The sequence below is a fragment of the Chiloscyllium punctatum genome, chromosome 26 (assembly GCF_047496795.1).
Source record: "Chiloscyllium punctatum isolate Juve2018m chromosome 26, sChiPun1.3, whole genome shotgun sequence".
Taxonomy (NCBI): Eukaryota; Metazoa; Chordata; class Chondrichthyes; order Orectolobiformes; family Hemiscylliidae; genus Chiloscyllium; species Chiloscyllium punctatum.
The window spans coordinates 984,965-997,064 of record NC_092764.1 but is presented as its reverse complement, the minus strand read 5'-3'; the positions used below and the strand labels follow the sequence as shown (position 1 = coordinate 997,064).

General features: G+C 61.6%; 1 protein-coding gene across 1 annotated transcript in view; it reads right to left on the bottom strand.

Moving 5' to 3' along the window:
- The window catches only part of LOC140453227 (uncharacterized), a 75,153-nt gene that overhangs the window by 35,884 nt on the left and 27,169 nt on the right, over positions 1-12,100 (bottom strand). The window contains exons 3-13 of the mRNA XM_072547803.1: positions 11,911-12,087; positions 11,683-11,863; positions 11,505-11,597; positions 11,213-11,337; positions 9,914-10,543; positions 9,232-9,756; positions 8,856-8,920; positions 2,810-2,902; positions 2,485-2,752; positions 1,944-2,024; positions 1,498-1,560 (exon numbers count right to left, since the gene is read on the bottom strand). Of these exons, the coding sequence (XP_072403904.1) occupies positions 1,498-1,560; positions 1,944-2,024; positions 2,485-2,752; positions 2,810-2,902; positions 8,856-8,920; positions 9,232-9,756; positions 9,914-10,543; positions 11,213-11,337; positions 11,505-11,597; positions 11,683-11,863; positions 11,911-12,087 (2,301 nt within the window). The remainder of the gene's footprint in view (positions 1-1,497; positions 1,561-1,943; positions 2,025-2,484; positions 2,753-2,809; positions 2,903-8,855; positions 8,921-9,231; positions 9,757-9,913; positions 10,544-11,212; positions 11,338-11,504; positions 11,598-11,682; positions 11,864-11,910; positions 12,088-12,100) is intronic.

Sequence of the window (12,100 nt, the reverse complement as noted above, 5' to 3'; positions counted from 1 at the left end):
CTGTCGCGCTTTCTCTCTGTCGCGCTCTCTCTCTGTCGCGCTCTCTCTCTGTCGCGCTCTCTCTCTGTCGCGCTCTCTCTCTGTCGCGCTCGCTCTCTCTCTGTCGCGCTCGCTCTCTCTCTGTCGCGCTCGCTCTCTCTCTGTCGCGCTCGCTCTCTGTCGCGCTCGCTCTCTCTCTGTCGCGCTCTCTCTCTGTCGCGCTCTCTCTCTGTCGCGCTCTCTCTCTGTCGCGCTCTCTCTCTGTCGCGCTCGCTCTCTGTCGCGCTCGCTCTCTGTCGCGCTCGCTCTCTGTCGCGCTCGCTCTCTGTCGCGCTCGCTCTCTGTCGCGCTCGCTCTCTGTCGCGCTCGCTCTCTGTCGCGCTCGCTCTCTGTCGCGCTCGCTCTCTGTCGCGCTCGCTCTCTGTCGCGCTCGCTCTCTCTCTGTCGCGCTCTCTCTCTGTCGCGCTCTCTCTCTGTCGCGCTCGTTCTCTCTCTGTCGCGCTCGTTCTCTCTCTGTCGCGCACGTTCTCTCTCTGTCGCGCTCGTTCTCTCTCTGTCGCGCTCGTTCTCTCTCTGTCGCGCTCGTTCTCTCTCTCTGTCGCGCTCTCTCTCTCTCTGTCGCGCTCGCTCTCTCTCTGTCGCGCTCGCTCTCTCTCTGTCGCGCTCGCTCTCTCTCTGTCGCGCGCTCTCTCTCTCTGTCGCGCGCTCTCTCTCTCTGTCGCGCTCTCTCTCTCTCTGTCGCGCACTCTCTCTCTCTCTCTCTGTCGCGCGCTGTCTCTCTCTGTCGCGCTCTCTCTCTCTCTGTCGCGCTCTCTCTCTCTCACTGTCGCGCTCGCTCTCTCTCTGTCGCGCTCGCTCTCTCTCTGTCGCGCTCGCTCTCTCTCTGTCGCGCTCGCTCTCTCTGTCGCGCTCGCTCTCTCTCTGTCGCGCTCGCTCTCTCTCTGTCGCGCTCGCTCTCTCTCTGTCGCGCTCGCTCTCTCTCTGTCGCGCTCGCTCTCTCTCTGTCGCGCTCTCTCTGTCTCTGTCGCGCTCTCTCTGTCGCGCTCGCTCTCTGTCGTGCTCTCTCTCTCTCTCTGTCGCGCTCACTCTCTCTGTCGCACTCTCTCTCGCTCTCTCTCGCGCTCTCTCTCTCTGTCGCGCTCTCTCTCTCTGTCGCGCTCTCTCTCTCTGTCGCGCTCTCTCTCTCTCTGTCGCTCTCGCTCTCTCTCTGTCACGCTCGCTCTCTGTCGCGCTCTCTCTCTGTCGCTCTCGCTCTCTCTCTGTCGCGCTCGCTCTCTCTCTGTCGCGCTCGCTCACTCTCTGTCGCGTTCTCTCTCTGTCGCGTTCTCTCTCTGTCGCGTTCTCTCTCTGTCGCTCTCTCTCTCTCTGTCGCGCTCGCTCTCTGTCGCGCTCGCTCTCTCTCTGTCGCACTCTCTCTCTGTCGCGCTCTCTCTCTGTCACACGCTCTCTCTGTCGCGCTCTCTCTCTGTCGCGCTCTCTCTCTCTCTGTCGCGCTCTCTCTCTGTCGCGCTCTCTCTCTGTCACACGCTCTCTCTCTCTGTCGCGCTCTCTCTCTGTCACACGCTCTCTCTCTCTGTCGCGCTCTCTCTCTCTGTCGCGCTCGCTCTCTCTCTGTCGCGCTCTCTCTCTCTGTCACGCTCGCTCTCTCTCTGTCACGCACGCTCTCAGTCACGCTCTCTCTCTGTCACACGCTCTCTCTGTCACGCACGCTCGCTCTCAGTCACGCTCTCTCTCTGTCACACGCTCTCTCTCTCTGTCACACGCTCTCTCTCTCTGTCACGCTCGCTCTCTCTCTGTCGCGCTCTCTCTCTGTCGCGCTCTCTCTCTGTCGCGCTCTCTCTCTGTCGCTCTCTCTCTCTGTCGCTCTCTCTCTCTGTCGCTCTCTCTCTCTGTCGCTCTCTCTCTGTCGCTCTCTCTCTCTGTCGCTCTCTCTCTCTGTCGCTCTCTCTCTCTGTCGCTCTCTCTCTCTGTCGCGCTCTCTCTCTGTCGCGCTCTCTCTCTGTCGCGCTCTCTCTCTGTCGCGCTCTCTCTCTGTCGCGCTCTCTCTCTCTGTCGCGCTCTCTCTCTCTGTCGCGCTCTCGCTCTCTGTCGCGCTCTCGCTCTCTGTCGCGCTCTCTCTCTCTGTCGCGCTCTCTCTCTGTCGCGCTCTCTCTCTGTCACACGCTCTCTCTCTCTGTCGCGCTCTCTCTCTCTGTCACGCTCGCTCTCTCTCTGTCACGCTCGCTCTCAGTCACGCTCTCTCTCTCTGTCACGCTCGCTCTCTCTGTCACGCTCGCTCTCAGTCGCGCTCTCTCTCTCTGTCGCACTCGCTCTCTGTCGCGCTCTCTCTCTCTGTCGCGCTCTCTCTCTGTCACGCTCGCTCTCAGTCACGCTCTCTCTCTCTGTCGCGCTCGCTCTCTGTCGCGCTCGCTCTCTGTCGCGCTCTCTCTCTGTCGCGCTCTCTCTCTGTCGCGCACTCTCTCTGTCGCGCACTCTCTCTGTCGCGCTCTCTCTCTGTCGCGCTCTCTCTCTGTCGCGCTCTCTCTCTGTCGCGCTCTCTCTCTGTCGCGCTCGCTCTCTGTCGCGCTCGCTCTCTGTCGCGCTCGCTCTCTGTCGCGCTTGCTCTCTGTCGCGCTCTCTCTCTCTCTGTCGCGCTCTCTCTCTCTCTGTCGCGCTCTCTCGCTCTCTGTCGCGCTCTCTCTCGCTCTCTGTCGCGCTCTCTCTCTCTCTGTCGCGCTCTCTCTCTCTCTGTCGCGCTCGCTCTCTCTCTGTCGCGCTCTCTCTCTGTTGCACTCTCTCTCTCTCTCTGTCGCGCTCGCTCTCTCTCTGTCGCGCTCTCTCTCTGTCGCACTCTCTCTCGCTCTCTGTCGCGCTCTCTCTCTCTCTGTCGCGCTCTCTCTCTCTCTGTCGCGCTCTCTCTCTCTCTGTCGCGCTCTCTCTCTCTCTGTCGCGCTGTCTCTCTCTCTGTCGCGCTCTCTCTCTGTCGCGCTCGCTCTCTGTCGCGCTCTCTCTCTCTCTGTCGCGCTCGCTCTCTGTCGCGCTCTCTCTCTCTCTGTCGCGCTCTCTCTCTCTCTGTCGCACTCTCTCTCGCTCTCTGTCGCGCTCTCTCTCTCTCTGTCGCACTCTCTCTCGCTCTCTGTCGCGCTCTCTCTCTCTCTGTCGCACTCTCTCTCTCTCTCTGTCGCGCTCTCTCTCTCTCTGTCGCGCTCTCTCTCTCTCTGTCACGCTCGCTCTCTCTCTGTCGCGCTCTCTCTCTGTCGCGCTCTCTCTCTGTCGTGCTCTCTCTCTCTCTCGCGCTCTCTCTCTGTCGCGCTCTCTGTCTGTCGCGCTCTCTGTCTGTCGCGCTCTCTCTCTGTCGCGCTCTCTCTCTGTCGCGCTCTCTCTCTGTCGCGCTCTCTCTCTGTCGCGCTCTCTCTCTGTCGCGCTCTCTCTCTGTCGCGCTCTCTCTCTGTCGCGCTCTCTCTCTGTCGCGCTCTCTCTCTGTCGCGCTCTCTCTCTGTCGCGCTCTCTCTCTGTCGCGCTCTCTCTCTGTCGCGCTCTCTCTCTGTCGCGCTCTCTCTCTGTCGCGCTCTCTCTCTGTCGCGCTCTCTCTCTGTCGCGCTCTCTCTCTGTCGCGCTCTCTCTCTGTCGCGCGCGCTCTCTGTCGCGCGCGCTCTCTGTCGCGCGCGCTCTCTGTCGCGCGCGCTCTCTGTCGCGCGCGCTCTCTCTCTGTCACGCTCGCTCTCAGTCGTGCTCTCTCTCTGTCGCACTCTCTCTCGCTCTCTGTCGTGCTCTCTCTCTCTCTGTCGCGCGCTCTCTCTCTCTGTCGTGCTCTCTCTCTCTCTGTCGCGCGCTCTCTCTCTCTCTCTGTCGCGCGCTGTCTCTCTCTGTCGTGCTCTCTCTCTCTCTGTCGCGCTCGCTCTCTCTCTGTCGCGCTCTCGCTCTCTCTCAGTCGCGCTCGCTCTCAGTCGCGCTCGCTCTCTGTCGCACTCTCTCTTGCTCTCTGTCGCGCTCTCTCTCTCTCTGTCGCGCTCTCTCTCGCTCTCTGTCGCGCTCTCTCTCTGTCGCGCTCTCTCTCTCTCTGTCGCTCTCGCTCTCTGTCGCTCTCGCTCGCTCTCTGTCGCGCTCTCTCTCTGTCGCTCTCGCTCTCTCTCTGTCACGCTCGCTCTCAGTCGCGCTCTCTCTCTGTCGCGCTCACTCTCTCTGTCGCACTCTCTCTCGCTCTCTGTCGCGCTCTCTCTCTCTCTGTCGCGCTCTCTCTCTCTGTCGCGCTCTCTCTCGCTCTCTGTCGCGCTCTCTCTCTGTCGCGCTCTCTCTCTCTCTGTCGCTCTCGCTCTCTCTCTGTCGCTCTCGCTCGCTCTCTGTCGCGCTCTCTGTCGCTCTCGCTCTCTCTCTGTCGCGCTCTCTCTCTGTCGCACTCTCTCTCTGTCGCGCTCTCTCTCTGTCGCGCTCTCTCTCTGTCGCGCTCTCTCTCTGTCGCGCTCTCTCTCTGTCGCGCTCTCTCTCTGTCGCGCTCTCTCTCTGTCGCGCTCTCTCTCTGTCGCGCTCTCTCTCTGTCGCGCTCTCTCTCTGTCGCGCTCTCTCTCTCTCGCGCTCTCTCTCTGTCGCGCTCTCTCTCTGTCGCGCTCTCTCTCTCTCTCGCGCTCTCTCTCTGTCGCGCTCTCTCTCTCTCTGTCGCGCTCTCTCTCTCTCTGTCGCTCTCGCTCTCTCTCTGTCGCGCTCGCTCTCTCTCTCTCGCGCTCTCTCTCTCTCTGTCGCGCTCTCTCTCTGTCGCGCTCTCTCTCTCTCTGTCGCGCTCTCTCTCTCTGTCGCTCTCGCTCTCTCTCTGTCACGCTCGCTCTCTGTCGCGCTCTCTCTCTGTCACGCTCTCTCTCTGTCGCGCTCTCTCTCTGTCGCTCTCTCTCTCTCTGTCGCTCTCTCTCTCTCTGTCGCTCTCTCTCTCTCTGTCGCTCTCTCTCTCTCTGTCGCGCTCTCTCTCTGTCGCGCTCTCTCTCTGTCGCGCTCGCTCTCTCTCTGTCGCGCTCTCTCTCTGTCGCGCTCTCTCTCTGTCGTGCTCTCTCTCTGTCACACGCTCTCTCTCTCTGTCGCGCTTTCTCTCTGTCACACGCTCTCTCTCTCTGTCGCGCTCTCTCTCTCTGTCGCGCTCTCTCTCTCTGTCACGCTCGCTCTCTCTCTGTCGCGCTCGCTCTCTCTCTGTCACGCTCGCTCTCTCTCTGTCACGCTCGCTCTCAGTCACGCTCTCTCTCTGTCACACGCTCTCTCTCTCAGTCGCGCTCTCTCTCTCTGTCACGCTCGCTCTCAGTCGCGCTCTCTCTCGCTCTCAGTCGCGCTCTCTCTCGCTCTCTGTCGCGCTCGCTCTCTCTCTGTCGCGCGCTCTCTCTCTCTGTCGTGCTCTCTCTCTCTCTGTCGCGCGCTCTCTCTCTCTCTCTGTCGCGCGCTGTCTCTCTCTGTCGTGCTCTCTCTCTCTCTGTCGTGCTCTCTCTCTCTCTGTCGCGCGCTCTCTCTGTCGCGCTCTCTCTCTGTCGCGCTCTCTCTCTCTCTCTCTGTCGCGCTCGCTCTCTCTCTGTCGCGCTCTCTCTCGCTCTCTGTCGCGCTCTCTCTCTGTCGCGCTCTCTCTCTCTCTGTCGCGCTCTCTCTCTCTCTGTCGCTCTCGCTCGCTCTCTGTCGCGCTCTCTCTCTGTCGCTCTCGCTCTCTCTCTGTCGCGCTCTCTCTCTGTCGCGCTCTCTCTCTGTCGCGCTCTCTCTCTCTCTGTCGCGCTCTCTCTGTGTCGCGCTCTCTCTCTGTCGCGCTCTCTCTCTCTGTCGCGCTCTCTCTCTCTCTCGCGCTCTCTTTCTCTGTCGCGCGCTCTCTCTGTCGCGCTCTCTCTCTGTCGCGCTCTCTCTCTGTCGCGCTCTCTCTCTGTCGCGCTCTCTTTCTGTCGCGCTCTCTCTCTGTCGTGCTCTCTCTCTCTCTCGCTCTCTCTCTCTCTGTCGCTCTCTCTCTCTGTCGCGCTCTCTCTCTGTCGCGCTCTCTCTCTGTCGCGCTCTCTCTCTGTCGCGCTCTCTCTCTGTCGCGCTCTCTCTCTGTCGCGCTCTCTCTCTGTCGCGCTCTCTCTCTGTCGCGCTCTCTCTCTGTCGCGCTCTCTCTCTGTCGCGCTCTCTCTCTGTCGCGCTCTCTCTCTCTCTCGCGCTCTCTCTCTCTGTCGCGCTCTCTCTCTCTGTCGCACTCTCTCTCTCTCTGTCGCTCTCGCTCTCTCTCTGTCACGCTCGCTCTCAGTCGCGCTCTCTCTCTGTCGCGCTCACTCTCTCTGTCGCACTCTCTCTCGCTCTCTCTCTCTCTGTCGCGCTCTCTCTCGCTCTCTGTCGCGCTCTCTCTCGCTCTCTGTCGCGCTCTCTCTCTGTCGCGCTCTCTCTCTGTCGCGCTCTCTCTCTCTGTCGCTCTCGCTCTCTCTCTCTCTCTCTGTCGCTCTCGCTCTCTCTCTGTCGCTCTCGCTCGCTCTCTGTCGCACGCTCTCTCTGTCGCTCTCGCTCTCTCTCTGTCGCGCTCTCTCTCTGTCGCGCTCTCTCTCTGTCGCGCTCTCTCTCTGTCGCGCTCTCTCTCTGTCGCGCTCTCTCTCTGTCGCGCTCTCTCTCTGTCGCGCTCTCTCTCTGTCGCGCTCTCTCTCTGTCGCGCTCTCTCTCTGTCGCGCTCTCTCTCTGTCGCGCTCTCTCTCTCTCGCGCTCTCTCTCTCTCTCGCGCTCTCTCTGTCGCGCTCTCTCTCTCTGTCGCGCTCTCTCTCTCTCTGTCGCTCTCGCTCTCTCTCTCTCGCGCTCGCTCTCTCTCTCTCGTGCTCGCTCTCTCTCTGTCGCGCTCTCTCTCTCTGTCGCGCTCTCTCTCTCTGTTGCGCTCTCTCTCTCTCTGTCGCTCTCGCTCTCTCTCTGTCACGCTCGCTCTCTGTCGCGCTCTCTCTCTGTCGCTCTCGCTCTCTCTCTGTCGCGCTCGCTCTCTCTCTGTCGCGCTCTCTCTCTGTCACGCTCTCTCTCTGTCGCGCTCTCTCTCTGTCGCTCTCTCTCTCTCTGTCGCTCTCTCTCTCTCTGTCGCGCTCTCTCTCTGTCACGCTCGCTATCTGTCGCGCTTGCTCTCTCTCTGTCACACGCTCTCTCTCTCTGTCGCGCTCTCTCTCTGTCACACGCTCTCTCTCTCTGTCGCGCTCTCTCTCTCTGTCATGCTCGCTCTCTCTCTGTCGCGCTCGCTCTCTCTCTGTCACGCTCGCTCTCAGTCACGCTCTCTCTCTGTCACACGCTCTCTCTCTCAGTCGCGCTCTCTCTCTCTGTCACGCTCGCTCTCAGTCGCGCTCTCTCTCGCTCTCTGTCGCGCTCTCTCTCTCTCTCTGTCGCGCTCTCTCTCTCTCTCTGTCGCGCGCTCTCTCTCTCTGTCGTGCTCTCTCTCTCTCTGTCGCGCGCTCTCTCTCTCTCTCTGTCGCGCGCTGTCTCTCTCTGTCGTGCTCTCTCTCTCTCTCTGTCGTGCTCTCTCTCTCTCTCTGTCGTGCTCTCTCTCTCTCTGTCGCGCTCGCTCTCTCTCTGTCGCGCTCTCTCTCTCTGTCGCGCGCTCTCTCTCTCTGTCGTGCTCTCTCGCTCTCTGTCGCGCTCTCTCTCTCTGTCGCGCTCTCTCTCTCTCTCTCTGTCGCGCTCGCTCTCTCTCTGTCACGCTCTCTCTGTCGCGCTCTCTCTGTCGCGCTCTCTCTGTCGCGCTCTCTCTGTCGCGCTCTCTCTGTCGCGCTCTCTCTGTCGCGCTCTCTCTGTCGCGCTCTCTCTGTCGCGCTCTCTCTCTGTCGCGCTCGCTCTCTCTCTGTCACGCTCGCTCTCAGTCGCGCTCTCTCTCTGTCGCGCTCACTCTCTCTGTCGCACTCTCTCTCGCTCTCTGTCGCGCTCTCTCTCTCTCTCGCTCTCTGTCGCGCTCTCTCTCGCTCTCTGTCGCGCTCTCTCTCTGTCGCGCTCTCTCTCTCTCTGTCGCTCTCTCTCTGTCGCTCTCGCTCGCTCTCTGTCGCGCTCTCTCTCTGTCGCTCTCGCTCTCTGTCGCGCTCTCTCTCTGTCGCGCTCTCTCTCTGTCGCGCTCTCTCTCTGTCGCGCTCTCTCTCTGTCGCGCTCTCTCTCTGTCGCGCTCTCTCTCTGTCGCGCTCTCTCTCTGTCGCGCTCTCTCTCTGTCGCGCGCTCTCTCTGTCGCGCTCTCTCTCTGTCGCGCTCTCCCTCTCTCTCGCGCTCTCTCTCTCTCGCTCGCTCTCTCTCTCTCTCTCTGTCGCTCTCGCTCTCTCTCTGTCGCTCTCGCTCGCTCTCTGTCGCGCTCTCTCTCTGTCGCTCTCGCTCTCTCTCTGTCGCACTCTCTCTCTGTCGCGCTCTCTCTCTGTCGCGCTCTCTCTCTGTCGCGCTCTCTCTCTGTCGCGCTCTCTCTCTGTCGCGCTCTCTCTCTGTCGCGCTCTCTCTCTGTCGCGCTCTCTCTCTGTCGCGCTCTCTCTCTGTCGCGCTCTCTCTCTGTCGCGCTCTCTCTCTGTCGCGCTCTCTCTCTGTCGCGCTCTCTCTCTCTGTCGCTCTCTCTCTCTGTCGCTCTCGCTCTCTGTCGCTCTCTCTGTCGCTCTCTCTCTCTGTCGCTCTCTCTCTCTGTCGCGCTCTCTCTCTGTCGCGCTCTCTCTCTGTCGCGCTCTCTCTCTGTCGCGCTCTCTCTCTGTCGCGCTCTCTCTCTGTCGCGCTCTCTCTCTGTCGCGCTCTCTCTCTGTCGCGCTCTCTCTCTGTCGCGCTCTCTCTCTGTCGCGCTCTCTCTCTGTCGCGCTCTCTCTCTGTCGCGCTCTCTCTCTGTCGCGCTCTCTCTCTGTCGCGCTCTCTCTCTGTCGCGCTCTCTCTCTGTCGCGCTCTTTCTCTGTCGCGCTCTCTCTCTCTCTGTCGCGCTCTCTCTCTCTCTGTCGCGCTCTCTCTCTCTCTCTCGCTCTCTCTCTCTCTCTCTGTCGCGCTCTCTCTCTCTCTCTCTGTCGCGCTCGCTCTCTCTCTGTCGCTCTCTCTCTGTCGCTCTCTCTCTGTCGCGCTCTCTCTGTCGCGCTCTCTCTGTCGCGCTCTCTCTGTCGCGCTCTCTCTGTCGCGCTCTCTCTGTCGCGCTCTCTCTGTCGCGCTCTCTCTGTCGCGCTCTCTCTGTCGCGCTCTCTCTGTCGCGCTCTCTCTGTCGCGCTCTCTCTGTCGCGCTCTCTCTGTCGCGCTCTCTCTGTCGCGCTCTCTCTGTCGCGCTCTCTCTGTCGCGCTCTCTCTCTGTCGCGCTCGCTCTCTCTCTGTCACGCTCGCTCTCAGTCGCGCTCTCTCTCTGTCGCGCTCACTCTCTCTGTCGCACTCTCTCTCGCTCTCTGTCGCGCTCTCTCTCTCTCTGTCGCGCTCTCTCTCTGTCGCGCTCTCTCTCTGTCGCGCTCTCTCTCTGTCGCGCTCTCTCTCTGTCGCTCTCTCTCTGTCGCTCTCTCTCTCTGTCGCTCTCTCTCTCTGTCGCTCTCTCTCTCTGTCGCGCTCTCTCTCTCTGTCGCGCTCTCTCTCTGTCGCGCTCTCTCTCTGTCGCGCTCTCTCTCTGTCGCGCTCTCTCTCTGTCGCGCTCTCTCTCTGTCGCGCTCTCTCTCTGTCGCGCTCTCTCTCTGTCGCGCTCTCTGTCGCGCTTTCTCTCTGTCGCGCTCTCTCTCTGTCGCGCTCTCTCTCTGTCGCGCTCTCTCTGTCGCGCTCTCTCTCTGTCGCGCTCTCTCTCTGTCGCGCTCTCTCTCTGTCGCGCTCTCTCTCTGTCGCGCTCTCTCTCTGTCGCGCTCTCTCTCTGTCGCGCTCTCTCTCTGTCGCGCTCTCTCTCTGTCGCGCTCTCTCTCTGTCGCGCTCTCTCTCTGTCGCGCTCTCTCTCTGTCGCGCTCTCTCTCTGTCGCGCTCCCTCTCTGTCGCGCTCCCTCTCTGTCGCGCTCTCTCTCTCTCTGTCGCGCTCTCTCTCTGTCGCGCTCTCTCTCTGTCGCGCTCTCTCTCTCTCTCGCGCTCTCTCTCTCTCGCGCTCTCTCTCTCTCGCGCTCTCTCTCTGTCGCGCTCTCTCTCTCTCTCTCGCTCTCGCTCTCTCTCTGTCGCGCTCGCTCTCTCTCTCTCTGCGCTCTCTCTCTCTGTCGCGCTCTCTCTCTCTGTCGCGCTCTCTCTCTCTCTGTCGCTCTCGCTCTCTCTCTGTCGCGCTCCCTCTCTGTCGCGCTCTCTCTCTCTCTGTCGCGCTCTCTCTCTGTCGCGCTCTCTCTCTGTCGCGCTCTCTCTCTCTCTCGCGCTCTCTCTCTCTCGCGCTCTCTCTCTCTCGCGCTCTCTCTCTGTCGCGCTCTCTCTCTCTCTCTCGCTCTCGCTCTCTCTCTGTCGCGCTCGCTCTCTCTCTCTCGCGCTCTCTCTCTCTGTCGCGCTCTCTCTCTCTGTCGCGCTCTCTCTCTCTCTGTCGCGCACTCTCTCTCTCTCTCTCTGTCGCGCGCTGTCTCTCTCTGTCGTGCTCTCTCTCTCTCTGTCGCGCTCTCTCTCTCTCACTGTCGCGCTCGCTCTCTCTCTGTCGCGCTCGCTCTCTCTCTGTCGCGCTCGCTCTCTCTCTGTCGCGCTCGCTCTCTCTGTCGCGCTCGCTCTCTCTCTGTCGCGCTCGCTCTCTCTCTGTCGCGCTCGCTCTCTCTCTGTCGCGCTCGCTCTCTCTCTGTCGCGCTCGCTCTCTCTCTGTCGCGCTCTCTCTGTCTCTGTCGCGCTCTCTCTGTCGCGCTCGCTCTCTGTCGTGCTCTCTCTCTCTCTCTGTCGCGCTCACTCTCTCTGTCGCACTCTCTCTCGCTCTCTCTCGCGCTCTCTCTCTCTGTCGCGCTCTCTCTCTCTGTCGCGCTCTCTCTCTCTGTCGCGCTCTCTCTCTGTCGCGCTCTCTCTCTGTCGCGCTCTCTCTCTGTCGCGCTCTCTCTCTGTCGCGCTCTCTCTCTCTGTCGCTCTCTCTCTCTGTCGCTCTCGCTCTCTGTCGCTCTCTCTGTCGCTCTCTCTCTCTGTCGCTCTCTCTCTCTGTCGCGCTCTCTCTCTGTCGCGCTCTCTCTCTGTCGCGCTCTCTCTCTGTCGCGCTCTCTCTCTGTCGCGCTCTCTCTCTGTCGCGCTCTCTCTCTGTCGCGCTCTCTCTCTGTCGCGCTCTCTCTCTGTCGCGCTCTCTCTCTGTCGCGCTCTCTCTCTGTCGCGCTCTCTCTCTGTCGCGCTCTCTCTCTGTCGCGCTCTCTCTCTGTCGCGCTCTCTCTCTGTCGCGCTCTCTCTCTGTCGCGCTCTCTCTCTGTCGCGCTCTTTCTCTGTCGCGCTCTCTCTCTGTCGCGCTCTCTCTCTCTCTGTCGCGCTCTCTCTCTCTCTCTCGCTCTCTCTCTCTCTCTCTGTCGCGCTCTCTCTCTCTCTCTCTGTCGCGCTCGCTCTCTCTCTGTCGCTCTCTCTCTGTCGCTCTCTCTCTGTCGCGCTCTCTCTGTCGCGCTCTCTCTGTCGCGCTCTCTCTGTCGCGCTCTCTCTGTCGCGCTCTCTCTGTCGCGCTCTCTCTGTCGCGCTCTCTCTGTCGCGCTCTCTCTGTCGCGCTCTCTCTGTCGCGCTCTCTCTGTCGCGCTCTCTCTGTCGCGCTCTCTCTGTCGCGCTCTCTCTGTCGCGCTCTCTCTGTCGCGCTCTCTCTCTGTCGCGCTCGCTCTCTCTCTGTCACGCTCGCTCTCAGTCGCGCTCTCTCTCTGTCGCGCTCACTCTCTCTGTCGCACTCTCTCTCGCTCTCTGTCGCGCTCTCTCTCTCTCTGTCGCGCTCTCTCTCTGTCGCGCTCTCTCTCTGTCGCGCTCTCTCTCTGTCGCGCTCTCTCTCTGTCGCTCTCTCTCTGTCGCTCTCTCTCTCTGTCGCTCTCTCTCTCTGTCGCTCTCTCTCTCTGTCGCGCTCTCTCTCTCTGTCGCGCTCTCTCTCTGTCGCGCTCTCTCTCTGTCGCGCTCTCTCTCTGTCGCGCTCTCTCTCTGTCGCGCTCTCTCTCTGTCGCGCTCTCTGTCGCGCTTTCTCTCTGTCGCGCTCTCTCTCTGTCGCGCTCTCTCTCTGTCGCGCTCTCTCTGTCGCGCTCTCTCTCTGTCGCGCTCTCTCTCTGTCGCGCTCTCTCTCTGTCGCGCTCTCTCTCTGTCGCGCTCTCTCTCTGTCGCGCTCTCTCTCTGTCGCGCTCTC